This window comes from Zonotrichia albicollis, chromosome Z (assembly GCF_047830755.1).
Source record: "Zonotrichia albicollis isolate bZonAlb1 chromosome Z, bZonAlb1.hap1, whole genome shotgun sequence".
NCBI classification, from domain to species: domain Eukaryota; kingdom Metazoa; phylum Chordata; class Aves; order Passeriformes; family Passerellidae; genus Zonotrichia; species Zonotrichia albicollis.
Genome location: NC_133860.1, coordinates 73908181 through 73926790, shown reverse-complemented (window position 1 = coordinate 73926790; position 18610 = coordinate 73908181). Strand labels below are relative to the sequence as shown.

Here is an 18610-nt window from a genome sequence, read left to right as displayed (position 1 = left end):
AATTTAAATCAACAAATCCTCCTTGCACAAGAAACTGGCAATGATGAGGAAAGTTCTGATGAAACTTTGCCAAAATTTTCAGACTGAGACATCACTCAGTCCAAAACACATGCTCAGCCACACTTCACCACGGCTATTTAAAATTAATTACGTATATAAAACTTCACACAACCAAAGCTTCAGGACGTTTCTACACAGCCCTAAATCTTCCTTCTGCGCAAACGGAAGACTCAGTCTGAAAATTGTGAGGCACTTTTTTGAAAACGGAGGCTGTTTTGTCACTGGGCCATGGAGCAAAAGCCTGGAGCTACGGCAGCGGCCACAGTTTACTCCTGCAACGCCTTCCGTTCAGCAGCAACAAGGCAGGAAAAGCAAAAATCCCAAAATATTTCTACTATAAATTAGAAGCATTTCTACTATAAGCCCGCGGGGGCAGAGGCCACTTCAGTTTAACGATTTACAAGCCTGCATCGGCCGGATTAAACCAGGCAACAGGCCGGCCGGCCAGCACCGTCAAGCACACCCCCGCGCCGCGAAGCTTTAGGTTTCACCGGGGGCCGGGCGACCTCGTTAGGCTCGGCCCAGACGCCCCGGGTAGGCCGGGATGGGGATCCGCCCCGTGTCCGGTGAGGAGGCCCGGGAGGAGAGCGGCCCCAATCAAAGCTCTTTAACCCGCGTTGAAGGCGGGCTCTGGGGCGGGGCTGCGGCCCCTGGGCGCCTGCGCGCGGTTTCGGTTCGTGCGGCGGCGTGCGGGGCTCGGAGCGGCCTGCGCGGTTCTGTGGCGCCATGGCTCCTGTGCTGAACCTCAACAACGAGGTGAGACACCCGGGGCGCCGCTGGGACCGGGCCGGGGGGGCTTGGGCCGGGGAAGGGCCGGGGTGGCGGCGGCGGATCGGCCTGCGAGCGAGCCGACTCGGGGCCGAGCCTGCTGCAGCCGGCGTGGCGGCCCGGAGCCGTGGGGGAGACCGCGGGTGACCGGCGCCGTCCCTCGGCGTGGGAGAGGGCGTCCCGTGTGCTGGAGCTCCGCTGTGATGGAAACAAACATCCGTCGGGTGAAGTTAAACTGCTTGCGGGAGGTGTCACGCGATTGCGACACGTGTGCCTCGGTGCGGCGTCCTGACCCCCAGTGCCGTTCCATCGCGCCTGCCTTGCCGTGTTTGTGTTCACGCTGAAATCTTGCAGGTGATCTAGCGGACCCGCCAAATCCCAGCTGCCTGCCTCCTGGATGGCAAAGATATTGCCGTATTTTCTCGCACATGGACAGATTGAAAATGAAAAGTGAATAGGTTACAGCTAATTTCTTCTTGTTCTGTAAGAGGTTTGGTATTTCGTGTTTATTTCAGTATAATTTTTTCTTCTTCTTCACTGTAGTGTGAATTCGGTTATGTGTGTTTCATTCCTGACGGGTTTTGGTTACGTATTTGCAATTCATTGTGCACAGTAAGCCTGACACAACTAAAGTAACCTCATTTTAGGTGTTGCAGTAACAGTTTAGAATAGCTGGCAGTTCTGCTGAGCATGTGTGATATGAACACCTGCACTTAGCACTGTGCACATCCAGAATTCTTACAAAACTAACAGCTTGATGCCATCAGCAGAACAAAAATTACTTTTTTTTAGGTGTATGATAACTTGGAGAGGGGTTAATTTGCAAGTTGATTTCAAGAATTTAGCGAAGTGTAACCTCTTCATCAGGAAAAGTGTTTGATAGTGCATAAAATCAAGATATTTACTTAGTAGTTTTTGGTTCACACTGTTACAAGTGTAAGGTCAGAAATGAGTGATTTGACATTGAAACATACCTGTAAATCACCAAGGAGAGAAGAGGGTACTTCATTCATTGTGGTAGTGTGGACTCCTTGTGGTTGATTCACATTTGAGTGATGTTTAATAGTCTTTCACTGCAAAAATGCTAATAACAAGGGATGAAAACAGGAGCATTCTTCGACTTGAGGAGCTCCTCATAAAAAGAGTACGGTAAGTTTCTGCACAAAACATTGGAAGATTTCAGGAATGTCATTTCATCTAATACTTCAAACATAACTTTGTCCTGAGAGGAAACTGAAAGTTCTGGAGAAAGTAGCTTTTACTTGTTTCTGCAAAAAGTGGACGCTCTGTCCTACCTTACATCTCAGATAGAGCTGTTATTACAAAGACTGAAATCCTGGATGCCATCTCTTCTAGAGGGACAGAAGATCAGTCTGGCTTAGAGTAGGATGAGACCTAGCGTGAGTAGAGTAAAAGGTGTTTTCCATTTCTATGCATATGTCCTTTTGTAAGTGTCAGAGCTGTATTAATGACTGTGGTGTTTAGTTATAAAATGTAAAATAAATTATTTACCAATACCTGGATATTTCATATTTCTATAACAGATACCCTCTGTGTATTTGTTACAGAGATGCCCTTGTAAGAGTACATTCTAAGAGTAAAAATCATATCTTCCTCTAATAAAGATGAAATGGAGGAATTTTATTAGGACCATGTTTAAATGCGTAACTTTTGAAAATGCAGTCTATTAAGTAATATTTCTTGTCTATTCTTCCAGTTTGCTAAGGGAAAGCACATTATGGAGCAGCTCCATTCTGTGCACCTTCAGCTTTCCACAGTCAGGCAATACTGTGGGGATCATGTGGGTTTTTTCCCATTGGGCCATATACAGTAGGTAGGATGGTCTTTGTTGCAGAGACAACCTTGTCACCCTTATACAGCTGATAACTTGTTTGTATTTGCTGGATTTACAGGAATCCACTATCTGAAGGGAGTCTACAAGAAAGCTGGAGAGAGACTTTTCTCAAAGGCATGTAGAGATAGTAGAAGAGGGAATGGCTTTAAATTGAAAGAGAGTATATTTGGGTTGGATATTAGGAAGGAATTCTATGGTGTGGGGGTGGTGAGGCACTAGTGTGTGTTGGGCTGTGCATATGTGGATGCCTGTCTCTGAAGATGTGTAGGCCAGGCTGGATGCGCTCCAAGCAACCTGGTCCAGTGGGAGATGACTCTTCCCATTGCAGCAAGGTTGGAACCAGGTGGTCTTTAAGCTCCTTTTTAACCCAAACCATTCTATGAAATTCTGTGATATTATATATTTCAGGCTTTAATTCTAGCAAAGAAAGACTTCTGCTTTTAATTAATGTAAAATACCATGTCCTGCTAAATGGTGGAATCTTAAGGAATTCTAGGATGACAGATTTAATTTTTTTTTTACCAGTTCACCTTTTGTTTGCAGGAAGAACAGATATTCTTAAAACCAATGTTTCCCAGTGAGATAAACTGGCACTTATCTTAATGTTAATTGACCTCTATTTTAATTACTTACTGGTTTTTGTTTGATATTAGTTGCTGAGAAATAGTTATAAGTGTCAGAATTCTTACTTGTTCTACAGTGTCTTCTACATCAGGTGCATGTGTGCTTTGAAACTAGAGGACATTTAATTGCATCATGATTTAATGGTGATGATTTAGAAAATGCTCTGGGGAAATTGGACAAATAGTGGACTGTGATGCCTTTGTCCCTTCTGAGAGCTTTTGAACTCATTGGTTAAATTTCAGAGAAATTGGAAAGGAATGGAGACTTTAAAAGTTGTTGGGCTTCAGGTTTTTTTAATTACAATTTGCTTGAAGAATAATTCCTCCGTGGAGCAATAGTCTCCCAGCTGTTCTGATCTATGGGGAGCAAAGAATGAGAATGTTGTACTCTTTAGTGACTGGATGAATGAGGGAGTTAAGGTAGCTGTACAATGTTAAGGACCCAGGTGAAAAGAGGAAATTGCAATTATCGTGATGAGGTGGAATAAGACAGAAAATAATAGTAAACCAATCATATTCACAAATAATTAGTTTAGACATTTCATTAATGTTTCTTTTCATGAAAAGTTGTTTATAACAGTGTAAGTGCTTCAAAATATCACACTATTTCCATGTTAACAAGCAGGACTTGTGTCAAAAGTGTATAAATTATTTCTTTCATTTACCCTAATTGAATATATACCTAGATAATAACAAAAAAAGTAAGGTCTTGGCAGAGCTCACAGCCAGCAAGGTCCAGTAATTTTAGGAAGCTATCTTGCTGCTGGTAAATAGCATGGTACAGTTTCAGTGTGACTGCATGACTGAAAAATTGAGATTGAAAAGGGTTAAGAAACAATATTTTTGTAATGCAGGCATTGTATTACTGTATGGGATTGCTGCTTTTTGATTACTGGATGAATTGGGTGGGTGAAGGAGGGAGGGTGGGTGCAGAGGAAATAAAAACCACAAAATTGGAACGAAGTGAAGCAGTGAAGACTATAGAGTTTTTGGGAAAGAAGAAAATGCAGTATTTCTTACCATTTTCTACTCATTGCATTCACTGAAACAAAGGAAAGCATAAGTCCTAGAATGAAAATTTCAGTTTTGCTATTCCATATTCACGGATATGGTCTTACTTTTGAAGGGTTTGTCTGTATCAAGTCTAATGGTATTCTCCAGTTGTGGTTACTCTTACAAGCATGCATACTGAAGGAATAATTTTAAAAACCTGTTGCTGTCTTGAATATGTTTCCTATTTTAAAAAGCTTTTAAGAAATTTCAGGTGTCTTGCCACAGAATAGCTCCCAATGTTAAACTGTTCTGGAAACATTTGCTAGATGGCAGCACATAATCATCAACTACCATGGGTAAGGGCAAGTTTTAAGGGAGATAGCTCATGTTTAATGTGAAAAAATTATCCTTGTTGATCAGCAGTACACAATAGTATGAAACAGAAGCTGTTGAATGGGAGTCCTAGAGATTTTTAGGGTTTTTTTCAGCACCTGTGTTTCTTCAATTATGTTGTTCTGCTTTTACAGGCCTAATCTGCTAATGATATTGAATTAATGCGACAAATTCAGTTCTCTTTCTATTCTCTTTTTTTTTTTTAATGGTATTCTGTTTGCAGCTACCTCAAGGAGCTATGCTGTAGAAAGCTCATGAAGCTAATGCAAATGAAGTCTGTATACAGTGTTTTAAAAATAAGTGTTCGTATATATACCTCCATGAGTGCTGTAATGGCTAAGGTTGAATATTAGTAAGGCATCATATTATAAAAAGCAAATTCTTGGAGTTGAAAGTTGTTTCTGTAGGACACGTGAATCAAATTTTCCAAACTTGATTGGATATCAAAACTTTGCTATCAGGTGAATTTTTCTCTTAAATTTGTAGTAATTAATCTTATGCAGACAAAATAGTTTTTCTCTGTATTTACAAAACTACAGGTTTTAGATAATAAAAGCTGATGTCTGCATAATGCTTGTCATCTATAATGGAATTGTTCTTTTTCTTTCCTAAACGGTAGGATCAAGATAAAACCATACCTTGAGAATGATGTGTGTGCACAGTTATTTTTCAGCCTGCCAAGCAAAGTCCAGAATTAAAATTGTTATGCAGGGAGCTTAGTTATAAAGCTCGAGGTGATAAATTCCATTTATATTGTTTTGGGTCCCAGCACTTTGTGTTGTGATACTCTACATGGCAACACTCAGCTCTTCTACTCTTTAGATTTAGGACAGACATCCTGGCCTCACATTTAGCTGGGCAGCAGTTTAGGTCATGGCATGTGTAGAAAGCAGTCTGGAGGTGTGAATTGAGAATTTAAATTGGTGTATTGCAAAGTCAGGTATGAGTAGCGTGGCTGATAATGAAAAAAATCAGACAAGCAGCCACAGAGGATAACCTTAACTTAGGGAGAAAGACTGACATACAGTCTCTGAAAGTCTGAAACTGCAGTCTTGAGTTTTAGCTGTAGTTTAATAATTGTACAGAACTATATCTGTAGTTATTTAATCTTTTATCACAGTGCAAACAGAAGTAAATGTGTATTTGTAGATGCTTATATAAAGACTGAGTTTTCTTGGTGTAGCGTGGATAGGTGTTGTGTTTGTCCTTTGGTGTTCAGATGCAGCTAAGACAGAAAACAAAAAGGATAGAGCTATTGAAATTGCATTTATACATGTCTTTGTTCACAAATTGACGAAAGTTCAAGTACATCTTTCTACAAGTAAGTAACTTTTGGTCACCAAAGTTTCTGTATAGCAGTAAAGAGAATGTGGTCTGAACAGAATGTCTGGAAAGATTAGGGAGGGGGAAATTGAGCGAGTCATTAATTCTTCCTGAAGCTGAATTGATTTCTATAACCAGGAACTGCGTCATGTTTTTTGTAAGGTGCACTAAAAGTGAAAGATCTGAGTATTTACCCATGCTAGTCCTTTGTGTATTATGTATTTCTAGTTTTTATACAGTACATCTAGCATGCTTAAATACTTTTTAATTGATAATAAAATTAACCTAAAGTTTTTTAGTCTTTGAATGGTCACCATTTTTGCAAGAAGCATTCTGTACAAAGTGAGTATTTATTTGCAGTTACTTAAGATCTTCTGTAATTTCAGCCTTCTTCAACATTATGTATTACTATCTTGTCACTCAGATGTAATAAACCTCTCTGTGTTTAACTGAATTATGGTGATAAATTAGATATATAATTCAAAATCTTGTTTATTCAAGGTTTGGTTTTTTACTCACATTTTATTGTGTAGGAACCGAGAGAGTTGAAGCACCTTCAGTGTTAAATATCAGGCTTTTTGTGGAGAAGTGCTTTGCAGCTCAGACAGATGAGACGTGCCCCTGATGGAGTGTGATTCTCTAACTGTGGTTCCTTCACAAATGTCTGGACCTGCTGCTTCTGAGTCTGGGGCTTCTCGCTCGCCCATTCCAGCCAGGTGGTCTTGCCTCCCACTTCTGTGCTCATAGGACGTTTGTTGCTAGAGTGCTTTTCTGCTGCAGATTGATGGTAACAATCTTACCGGGTTCTGATGAGCCCGCGGGAGCAGCAGCCGTGTGGGACTTCTTGTGAGTGGGATGGGCGCAGAGGTAGAGCGATGCATTATCCCACCACAGCGGGCGAGCTGTTTGATTGCCTCATAGAGCTGTGCTGTATTTCATCTCACTTAGGTGTTTCTCTGTAAGCAGTGGCTTTCTGTGAGATAAACGTAGAATTTAAGGAGGGTATTGAACCAGAAAAACCTACAATAAGGTGACGCATAATGTACAGTTATGTTGTCTGGCAGGTGTTTTGTGTCTGGCAGGTGTTTTGTGACCACTAGAAATAGTGGTCAAGGCTGTGAAGGCAGGAGAACTACAGAGTTCAAAGGGGAAGCCAAATGAGCCCTTACGTTTGTCTGATCTTGATGGCTTTACGTAGTGAGTTCCTAGGAGACTAGTTAAAAATCAGCTTTAAAGAAGAATCTTAAAATTTCGGTGGTGTCAGGGTATATATATGTCAGGTGCCTAGGATGCTCTGTGGTCAGAATTGAAGCTGTGGCTGCATACTGGCACTGCCAAGATCTGTTTGTCTCTGACAATTTGTGTTCTTAAATACTTCCTTGAACCTGGTCATACAGCCTCTTGTATGTCACTAAGTTTATATTTATTTTATGGGGAATGTGAGTAAGGGGGAAAAAAACAGTCTCCTATCTGTTGCAAAAGAACAAGTTGCAGTCTGGTAGTAAGTAGAGGAAAGTGTAGTATTTGAGTTGTATTTCCAACAGTAATTAAGAAATTAACACCTGTTGCTCTCAGGGACTTGTCGAAGCATGATGCTTCAATCTTTCTTTTAAAATGCACTTTACTATTGTGGGCAAATTGATATGAGCATTCAGATTTTTACTGTATTAGATCGAAGGATCCAAATGGCTTCTATTATACTTCTCACGTATGTTTTGATATTTTAAAGTATATTCCTAAGCCTTCCTTACTGTGACGAAAAAGAATTCTAGATGGAAACTTTCAAAATAACACTGACAGAGTGCTGTAGACACTACCGTGTTTAAGGCAGTTCAGAATACTGGGCAGTCAGTTCAGTGCAGTGATCCAGCATCTCACTGAAATGAAGTAGCTACCCCCAAAGATCTATTTTTATGCTATCCCCTGGGCTATGAGGTAATTGAGGAATCTCTTAGGGCAATTTCATATTTGTGTCTGGTCTCCTTATATAAAGGAGAAGTGAGACTTGAGGTGAGGCATCTAACCAGTTACCTGATATTGGACTGAGCTGTGAGATATCTTAACTGCTCATAATTCAAGGTACAGTCTTATCTCTTAAGGCATGAAGCTATCTGAGGGGGAAAAAAATTAATTTAATGGCTAAGTTGTTACAAAACTTTCCAGTAATTGAGAAAGCTGATGGATAGGTTCCCTCAGTGTGAGGTGAGTTTATTCCTATGAATCTCAATGACCAGCAGAGTGCACTAATCACAAATATTAACAAATACTGTTGCTGGGCTACTGTCTGGCAAAGGGTGATTTTATGGCGTGAGGGGAGCCTGGTCATGTGTTTCACCAGTGGGAGCATTTCCGTAGGAAAAGTCCTTGACTGTGCTCCAAAGGCTGCTTATCCAACAATTAGTACAAAATACATGAGCTCCCTGCAAGGAAAAACATGAACTCAGAACTCCTTACTCCTGAGAAAAATTCTTCTTGCTGGTGTATAGACAAGTTCTCTTGCTATTTTCTCTGTGGTTTATGAGCTGTATTTCATCCAGCACCTATACAGCGTGCTGGCCAAGCCATTTTCTTGAAGTAGAAACATTCACCCTAGACTCTTATACCAGGTTTTTTCAATTCTGTTAAGTGCCCATGCATCTAAGCTGTTCCTCAGATGGTGGACGCCAGTTCTTGTTCTCTCCTGAGCTATCTGCCAGTATGGTTCACACATGTATCACAGCATCTCTGCGTCTTGGTCAGCTTTAGCTGGCTTGAAGTTCATGTGTGACCACTTCAAAATTATTCTTAAGGTAGAATGGCTAGCACTTGGACACTTTTGAAAAAGTATGGGTGCCTAGGATGCTTTGTGGTCAAATTGAAGCTGTGGCTGGCTACTGGCACTGCCAAGATCTGTGTATCCCTGGCTCACACATGGTCTTAAATACTTCCTTGAAGCTTGTTCTGCATTCTCTTAAATGTCACTAAAGTCAGTTTAAAGTCTTGGAAAGGCATATAAACAAGTTATGAGAACTGAGAAAAGATAAATTTCTGCACGATTCAAAACTAAATAGCTAATCTTTTCCATCAGTTCATTTCTTAGTACACTGGCAAATCACTGTGTTTTTTCTGTATATTATAAGTCTATGCAAAGTTGGAAAGCAAACACGGCTTTCTTTTTAAACTCTGGAATACTTGGCAGGAGTCATTTTAGCTCTGTGGAAATGCATGTAAAAATTCTTGCATTAGTTTTGTTACTAATAAATAATTGTAGGCACAACAGTTTCTTGAAGAAGGAAAAGTTGTGCTACATAGAGCTTGATTTCTGTTTAAAACAGTTCAAGTGTTAAATTCCTGACATTCTTTTACAGACCATGTAAATGTCCTAAGGAAAAAGTCTTTTGAAAGCTTATGAAATTTCCAAAGTTATACTCTGTGAGATAAAATTCTGAGGAATTGTGGCTTTTTTTTCCCCCTAGGAACTGTTCCAGCAGCTGTTTCTAAAGTTTCTAGAGTTGCCACATCATCAGTTTTACTAATATTAGCAGCAAATTCTGATCTGCTTGCTCTTCACACAGTTTTTTTTTCAGCAGATTACTGAAGCAATTAACCATGGCTAACAAGGCAGTTTTTTACTTCTGACAGTGTTGTATACAGCCGTTATTGGACTACTGTACTTGAGGACAGGAATGAAAACTTTTTCTTAGCTCAAGTGGTTTATATAAAGTGTGTGTGGTAGGCCACGTAGGCTAGTAAGATGCTCTCATAAAGCAAAAACATCTGTGGTTCCTTGGTGTGGTAGTGTACAATAATGAAAAAAACATGCAAACGGTCATGGGAAACTTAGTAACTTTTACTTTAAGGGAACTGTGAGGTACTTGCAGTACACAGTGTAGTTTTTTTCATTAAATGTAATTTATGGCTATATATGCCTGAGTAAGACACAATTTAAAAATAGTTCCGTTACAGTAAATGGGCATAATTGCTTACTGCTGTCCTTGCAGATGTCTTTCAGCAGCCTTTACATTGCTGGGTCTCGAACTTGGTGCTAAATGAAGAAGGAGTGAGGCTGTAATAGGTGTAGAAGGGAAGGTGTGGTGTTAGACTTTTCCGTAATAGGCTTTCAAATTTGGGAGCTTGGGGGAGGAGATGTTCCTATAAGAGAATAGTAGCCAGTTGTGAATTCATTGCAATTTCTCATTGGTATGCTATGATAAAATTCTTTTCAGTTTGTCTTGTGCTGCAGTAGTAAAGGGCAATTAATGGACAAGTAAAGTGGCCAACTACTAAATTCAGTGACTCTTTTGAATGTGTTTCAAGTCATATGAACTAAAGGGATTTAAAAGTCTTGTACTGATTTTGTCTGAAAAAAATACCATCATGTTATTTCCTTTGCAAAGAGGGGTCACAATGATACCTGTTTATTCATGTGGCATTTAATACCAAATTAAGCTGTGCATAGAAAAAGAACCTGAGGTGGGCAACTCTCTACAACTACCTAAAAGGAGGTTGTAGTGAGGTGGAGATTGGTCTCTTTTCCCAAGTAACAGGACAAGCGGAAATGGCATCAAGTTGTGCCAGATTGGCTGTTAGGGAAGATTTTTTCACCTAAAGGATTGTCAAACACTGTAAGAGGATGCTCAAGGTAATGGCCGAGTCATCATTCCTGGAAGTATTTAAAGGTGTGTAGATGTGGCACTTGGGGACATGGTTCAGTGGTTGGCTTGGCAGTATTTGGTTTATGGTTAGGCTTTATTGTCTTAAAGGTGTTTTTCAATGTGAATGATTCTGTGAATCCTCTTTGCTGTTTAATGAGGACACACATGAGAAAACATAATGTCATGCACGGGTACATTAATATAGCAAGAGATGAGCAGAGAAAAGCTGTTTGCACGAGAGGCTGGTAAGAACTGTTCTGAAGGCACCCGGTTCAAAGGAATGAATAGTGGATTTCATCTAGAGGCAGGTGTCACTGAGGAAATGCTGCAGAGGTTGTGAATAGCACAGGAGAGCATACCTTACATGGGTAAGATAGGAATTTCCAACAGTATAAAACAAAAGGGCAGTTAAGGTGATTGCTTGCTCGAAGGAAGGAAGGAAGGGGCTTGAAGGTATTTGAATATTAGACAAAAAAGATGGGTAGGGGATTGGGTGTGTTAAACAAGAAGAATAGGTTGATGGAGATGAATGAGGAGAACTTATCAGGACAGGAAAGGGGAAATGAGTTTGGTAAGAAGCACCTAGAGATGGAAGAAGGTAGCAAGCTTCAGAAGAAGGAAATCTCCCAACAGAACCAGCACTTGGTGTGAAAGAAAAGTTGTCAATGGCTGGACAATGAACGCACTATTGGCCAGACAGGTGAGAGTACTTGTTCTGTCACAACAGAGAAGGTTTTGCAAGAACCTTTAAGTATTGCTCCAAGTTGTTAGTAAGTAGTACTGGGATAGTTGTGTGCAAATCTGTTGTAGATTTGGCATCTTGGCAACTGATAGAGAACAACTTGTGGAAAGGTATTTAAATTAATGAATAGATGTCAGACATCTGGAAGGGATATTTTAAATGCTTTATTTCTTCTACTTTTCATACTTGTCCTTTTCCCCAATTTCTGTTGATATCATGAAGAAACTTCTAGGAAGAATGCAGATTATTAGATTTTTGTTTTTTGTTTTTTTTTTAAATCCTGACTTTCCCATATGTTTGTGTTTATGAAGAATTTTCATCATGAAATTGTCTTGTTTTTTAAACTGATTTGAGGGAATATGGAACACTAACTGGTGTAACAAGGCATTTCTCCATTCCCACTAGCAACAATTCTTACCATCCTTCCAAAAAGACAGAAGAGTAGCTTATATGGTAGTGCTACTTGATTTTTTTAAATTTGTGGGGTTTTTTTGCATAAGTCTGTAAGTACTGAGAAAAAGTTCCCACAAAAAAATATAATTCATAGAGACCTAATAGTGAAAGCACCTTGAAGGATGAGCAGTTTTTCTGTGGGAAGTAGGATAGTATTTCAGAATTTGTCAGGCCAATCATGCTGCAGCGTGTTTGAAGCCAATGGAAGTTTTCCTCATGTTCTGGTGATGTTCGAAGTCTTTGGTTGAATATATATCCTGTTTGGAAGTGTAAATCACAAAGATCTGTGATGCAAATTTGCATTTCCCTTATATGAGGTTTTTATCAGAGTGTGTTTCCTGAGGCCATGGCTTTTGCTGGTCACTGGCATACTCTAGGTCTGAACACGAGTTGGTTGTACTTACTTGCACTCACTGGATGCATTTTGATACTTACTTTTTTTTAAGAAGAAAGGCAAAAGTACCACATACTTTGAAAGTCATAAACCACAAACACATCTTTCCCTATTTTCTTGTTCTCCTTTCTTTTTTTAAGAAAGGATCTTTTTTCCTTTAAAAATGTGGATACAAAATCTTTCTTATTTGTTTCTCAGTAACTGTTTTCCCAGGCATAAGAAGAAGGTGGTTATGATTTTTTTGTTAATATTGTTTTTAATTTTTTTTTCCCTCCTGGAAGTCCACTCACTCATTTTTATGTGATCAGTGTTTTAGATTTAACCATTCTATGCTTTACATTTAATCATTCTATGCTTTTCTTACCATACTGTGTCATTCCATGACATACCACTCTACTTACTTCCTGTGTGAAGTTTTTTGTTATGGTCTTGTGATGCTACTTTTATAGACAATTTCTTTGTCTCTCTAAATGTTATACATGTCATATCAGAACATCCAGCAAGGAAGCACAGCCTTGAAAATTACAGCTTAGAGAGGAGAAACTTCTATTGTTGTTTTAAAATACACTTGCGGGACTGAAATTTCTTTGGGCAGTGGAGGAGAGTGTGATGGAGAGAGCTGCTTATCCCTCCAAAATGTATCAATATGGTGGTGAAAATTGGCTGTAACTGCTGCAAGATGTAACTTGAGGTGTGGTTTGCTTTTATCCAGAACACAGACTACTGCATGAGCAGCAGAACTTGATCGCTGTTCCTGTTGTTGGCAGTTGATCATCCCCCTTTTATACGGGAATTTTCACATACCTAAATAGCCTTCCAGCCTTTTTCTAGTACTTAGGCCTCTTCATACTTGTGTTGACAGAGGGCAGACTTTACAGAGGAGGAGTTTGAAGTAAAATTAATTTAAATTTTAAAAGAAATGTAATTTTTCTTATCATAGTAAGATTTCGTATTGCAGGCAAAATGTATATTTATGGTCAATCTAAAAATTGTGGTATTTAGCTAGTTTTTTTATCATTCAGATTTAGGGAGAAATGGAATATGATTTAGTAGATATTTCTCCAATTTCATCATTCCTCTCCTGATAGTGTTTTATTTCACTTAATGAACTTGAAACCATTTTTCCTTAATTATTCCTTTATGCTTGCATTATAATAACAACTATATAGTGACATTGTAATACAATTTTTGAAATTAATGGGTCTTACTACAAAATGAGTGTTGGTGTTGAATGACAGATGATAATAATGCATTTTTCTGGTGATATTAAGATACAAATATTTGTCAAATATTGTGATGCTGTAACATTGTACTGGCTTCCCATTCTTTTCCTGGCCTCTTGGTGCATGAGACTAGTGCAAGCTGAGGGCAGTTGAAGTAACTATAAAAGTATCTTTCATGAACAGTCTTGCACAAAAGAAGCTCTCCTTCTTCTGTCCCATTCAGCAAGTCATCTGTGTTCTGATTTCCCTTGAAGTTTCAATCACGAGATTAAATCATCAGTGCAAACAACGTGATAAAAATAAAATGTATTGTGCATGTAAGTTGAGAACCAGCGATGGTTCGCAGCTGAGAACCAGTGATGGCCTGGCATGTTACAGCTTTCAGTCCAGTATTCCATAAAGCTTCATACAATATATGTAGTATAGATCATGAGTTATTCCTCTGTCTCTTTAGTTTTCATTGTGTTATCCTTGGGTTTTGTTGTTTGTTATGCTTTTGGAGTGTTCTCAGTAACTGCAGTTATGGCCCATGTTTCCTGCCTGTTTAGACAGTCAGGAGAGGGTGTTCTGTGGTTGGTTCAGAGCCACATGTGCTGATGAACGAGCATGCATGTACTGTTCTCAGCCAAAACGCAAGAGACTTGAATTCTGTGTTCTGCCAGGCTGATGTTAGTTCACAACTCCTACATGACTGTCAGTTTTCACAAAACATGTAGGAGCTGTGATGATTGGTCAACCTTGATTTCAGTTTAATAAGCCCGAAAGTTTCCAGAGATGGATACTGACAGACAAGCAGTGAGCTGACAAAGCTAATTTTCTCAGAAACCAGGCTAACAAATATAATTCCAGAATACACAGTTTTGACATTCTGCTCTTTCAGAATAGCTGAGAAAAGTTGCAACATATTAGTGCTCAAGACTTGAAGTTTTTTGTGGTGACTTAGGAGGCCGTACCACCATTTATACTAGCATCTCTTAATCCAAGCCAAAGCAGTCACACCACCAAACATACTTCCAAATTAATACTGGAATCACTGTGATTGAATTTTGTATTTGTTAGGGACAAAGGTTCTTATCCAGTTTTGATGCAATTTTCTTTTCATCATGGCAGTTCAGCTCTACAGGTGTGGATCATGTTTGTGACCAATATAATTAATGTGAAAAAATTACATTGATTGTTTATGAGTCACTAGTCAAGCTGTGCTTCAGATTATGCAAGTAATGTAGACATTCATAATGTTGCCTTGTGATCAGTGCTCTTTTCCAGCTGCTTTTAAAAGGTTCACCATTTGAAGAAGGGTTAGAAGCCCTCAGCACTCTTACTGTTTATTCATGCGTGTTCACCCTTGTAATTCTTAACGTCACTACTGCAGGTTCTGCTGTTACTGTCTTTCTGTAAAGTCAAAGCTTAAGGAGGAATGAAATTCACGTGTGAGTTCTAGCTAGAGCTCTGGTCTGATTAAGAAGTCCTAGACATCAAAGTCCATTGAGTTGAGCTTGTCTGTATTGAATGCCTTGATCACGTCCTCCTTCAACATTCCACAGAAATATTTTTAGCAGAGTGATAGCTGGGGGTTTTCAAACTTGCTGATCAATTAAATACGGTTAGAAATTACCTTCAGGCAGTCCTCTGTTTTAGAAAACATGTATAGCTTCTATTTCCATGTGGATGAAATGATACATCTAATATAGCATTTTGAGGCTAGTTTATAACAGTTATTTCTCATCTGGACGTTTACAACTACTGATGTGTATTCAGGGTCTAGAAATGTGTCTAGCCATCTCATGGTACTGGTTTGGACTTGAATGCTTTCTGAAGTACAGCGTGGAGTCTGACTCCATCCAGTGAGACACTGACTTTGAAGCAGTAAATCCATTAAATTTTGATCTTTGGCAACGATCAAGTAATTCTAGGCTAGCCTTACTCCTTCCCAACTGTCTTAGATACTTGGAATTGCTTTTCAAAACCTTTAGATGAAAATTATATTTTTTAGCATTTCCGAGTACTCACTGTGGTTTCCACTTGGAGAAATTACACTAGAACTGACAACTGTTCTCCATGCAGGCGGAAATACAGTGCTAAATGGAATAAAGAAACCGATATTTCAGTGCTTCAGTTGAGAAAATACAAAGAAAGCATCATGGGCAGACTGTGGAGGAAGGGTTTGATAGTAACTCACAAGGGGTGTGTGCATTACTTTTCCTGTGAGGAAGGTGGAAATTCGCCCAAGTGGGTGGTGTGCTTTTATTCATTCGTCCTTAGCAAATCCCTTGGGAAAACTGACAGGGTGAGCACCCAGAGGCCCGAGAAGCTGCGGGTGTTTTGTTTTCCGGATCTCTAGCCAACAGTGGCATTTCTGTCAACTTTGAGCAGCAGGGTGAAATAATTCAATCCAGAAGAATTTACCTCATGTTTAAGGAATTTTTGTATGTTCTGATAGTTGTATTGGGATAGAATTGTACCCACTTGTTTCAAACTGTTCTCGTGTAGCTGCAGATGGCAGAGGCAAGATTAACATGACAGTGGTGTTGATTAACATGATGTTGGCACAAACAGTAATTGAAAAACTCTGTTCCTTAGCACTTTCTATGTTGGGATTTGATCTTTATATTAAATGATGAGATAGCTCATTTTTTGTAATCTGATTTTTTGTGGTCCATATCTCTGTCTTGTATTGAGTTCTTACTTTGCTCTTTGTGCTGGAGCTGGGTAACATTTATGTGTCCGTATGGGAAAACTGTTTAGGAAACTGATCTGGCTGAAAATTCACCTTGTTTTGGGTTTTTTTTAAGATATTCTTTTTTGCACTATATATTTGTATAAAACTGTTCTGGAACTGAGCACTGATACTGCTCACAGGTGTGTTTTATGTTTGTGTTTTGTGTTTGTGTTTCTTGCTGCCTTTGCCACCCTACTTACGTGTGTTTTTATAATGAAATGTATGAAGCTGTATTAAGTATTTCTGCCTAGTTCCACATATTTTGCAATGCATAAAATATATACTGTAATACAAGGATTCTTTATGTAAAAAAAAAAGGAAAAAATAAAACTTGGCAATTGCTAGATTTTCCTAAGAATCTAAAAACCATTAGATCTTTCAAGCTGGAATTCCAGATAACAGAGAGAAATATTTGTAATGAAGTTCCAGAAACATTTTTTCACTTAGATTATTCACTCATAAGATTATGTACTATTGTTAGTTCTGGCTAATTTGTGATCCGACTGCAGGTGTTTTGAATTTTAAAACTCTGTGTTGCCAAATAGCACCAAAAATTAACATTGAGAATACTCTGTTGCCATGGTAATGTCTTTGTTAGAAGACTGCCGAGTAACTATAAAGTGAAACCAATGCTTTTGATGTGTCTGAAATTGGGAAGGGAAAGAAGATCAGTAAGAACTGAAACATTACTGAGTTCCATGGCTTTTTTGCAGGTATTGGAGAGACCTTAAATATTTATCTTAAACTTTTCACTTTCTTTTTATTGCTTGATTTGGAGTTTCTAAAGCTGGATTGGTTGCTTTGACACATGCTGATGTGTAACTTGAACAATTTGTAAAGATTTGTAGAAAAGGCCACTGTACAAAACACAAGTGATTTTGGTGTATTTTTAGTGGCTTTTTCCCTTTCTACTTTAGTAGCACTGTTTAAACTTGAGGGAGTTCAAAAGTAAATCTCTTACTGCAGTAAAATCTAAAAGCTATTGTGTACCTACAGGCATATATAAATAATTTTTTCCTTTTGCTTTGAGCCATTTTGATTCTAGTAGATCAGGCTCTCAGTTCAACCTCCTAGGGTTCTCTTGGCATGAAGGGAATTTATGAGGGCTCAAGTATATCCTGTACCTGCAATTTCATCTTTTTCCTGTCATTCATTCACTAGACCCTGGTAAATGGTAGTTTGTCAACAGCAATATGATAGGCTATATGTAAAATAGACTTTTCCTGGGACAGAATTAATGGCCTTGGTTCTTGATGTTTTCGCCTTGTTATCCACTCTCACATGTGACCCTCATGTCAAATAAATCCTATTAGCCTGGGGGGTACAGGAAGAAATTGAAATGGAAAAGCAAGCTCAGAACTACTGTCTTTTTTTCCAGGCATCAAATGATAGAAAAAACATAAGAGACCTTATATGGCACCTTATATTGAATTTGGATGTGTCTATGCAAAATTATAGAACACTGCTTTAGGATCATTGTCTCCAAAATGTAAAAGAAATATTTTTGCAGTTGTGTCTGCAAAATTGTCTTGTTGAAGACAGTTTTCACAGATACTATACTGTGTTGAGGGAGAGGCTAGAGGCCTCTGTTTAATGAGTGTGTATTTGTTCAACATTATGGATATTTCACAATGTTTTCAACTCTTATAATAAGGGTTTTTTTCACTAGATGAGGTTATATGCAGTGTCCTTCCTTGAAGAGAACAGAATGATTTGTCTTTTCTGCTTTCTTGTACCAGAACTAGGAGTAGATTGTGTGCTGGCATAAAGCAGAAGTAGATGAAGAAATTCTGGTCTGTCTAGTGCTGGTTGTTTAAGGATTTAATAATTTAAGTGCATTATTGGGTCAGGACCAAAATATTCAGTACCTCGTGGACTGAAGCCCAAGAAGAACAGTTGTATATGCTTCAGACTGTTCTGAAGAAAAGAACATGTCCATTAGTTTATTGGCTTTCATGCATTTTGGATAGCTGGGGCTGACTGTGTAAGTTAACTTCTATTAAGTTTAGTTAAGAAGAATTTGAGATATTCGAGATCCTTCAGATATTTTCATATATGGTATTAGCTTTTGTATGTGGTAATATTAAAAAAAGCTTTTCCTTCACAGTTGTTCTAGTATTTCAGTGTTGTTCGAATAAAATACATTCAAACAAGTCATAGGTAGAAACATATTAGTGCTTCTCTCAATCCATTGGATTTTTTTTGTTTTGAGTAATGGTTTGGTTTTGGGATATTTTTTTTGTCAAGTACAGTTGATACCATAGTTCAGAGTAGACACGTACCTTTCTTGATACATCTACAAATCTTTAGTCACACTTTCCTTTTTTGTTTTTCTAATTGGCTGAACATTAGCTTAGTTTGGAGTCATGTTGCTTGTACAGACCTCAAAACAAGTTTCAGAAGTGGCCAAGTATAACATTTTATTCTAAT

General features: G+C 38.7%; 1 protein-coding gene across 2 annotated transcripts in view; it reads left to right on the top strand.

Moving 5' to 3' along the window:
• The first annotated feature begins 660 nt into the window (after nucleotides 1–660).
• SRFBP1 (serum response factor binding protein 1) overlaps nucleotides 661–18610 on the top strand; it is a 70150-nt gene continuing 52200 nt past the window's right edge. The window contains exon 1 of one of the 2 annotated variants that reach the window (XM_005488431.4): nucleotides 661–816. In XM_005488431.4, the coding sequence (XP_005488488.1) occupies nucleotides 787–816 (30 nt within the window). In that variant the 5' untranslated portion in view covers nucleotides 661–786. Of the gene's footprint in view, nucleotides 817–16773; nucleotides 16894–18610 lie in introns of those variants that run through there. The other variant, XM_026794432.2, reaches the window with a different exon arrangement.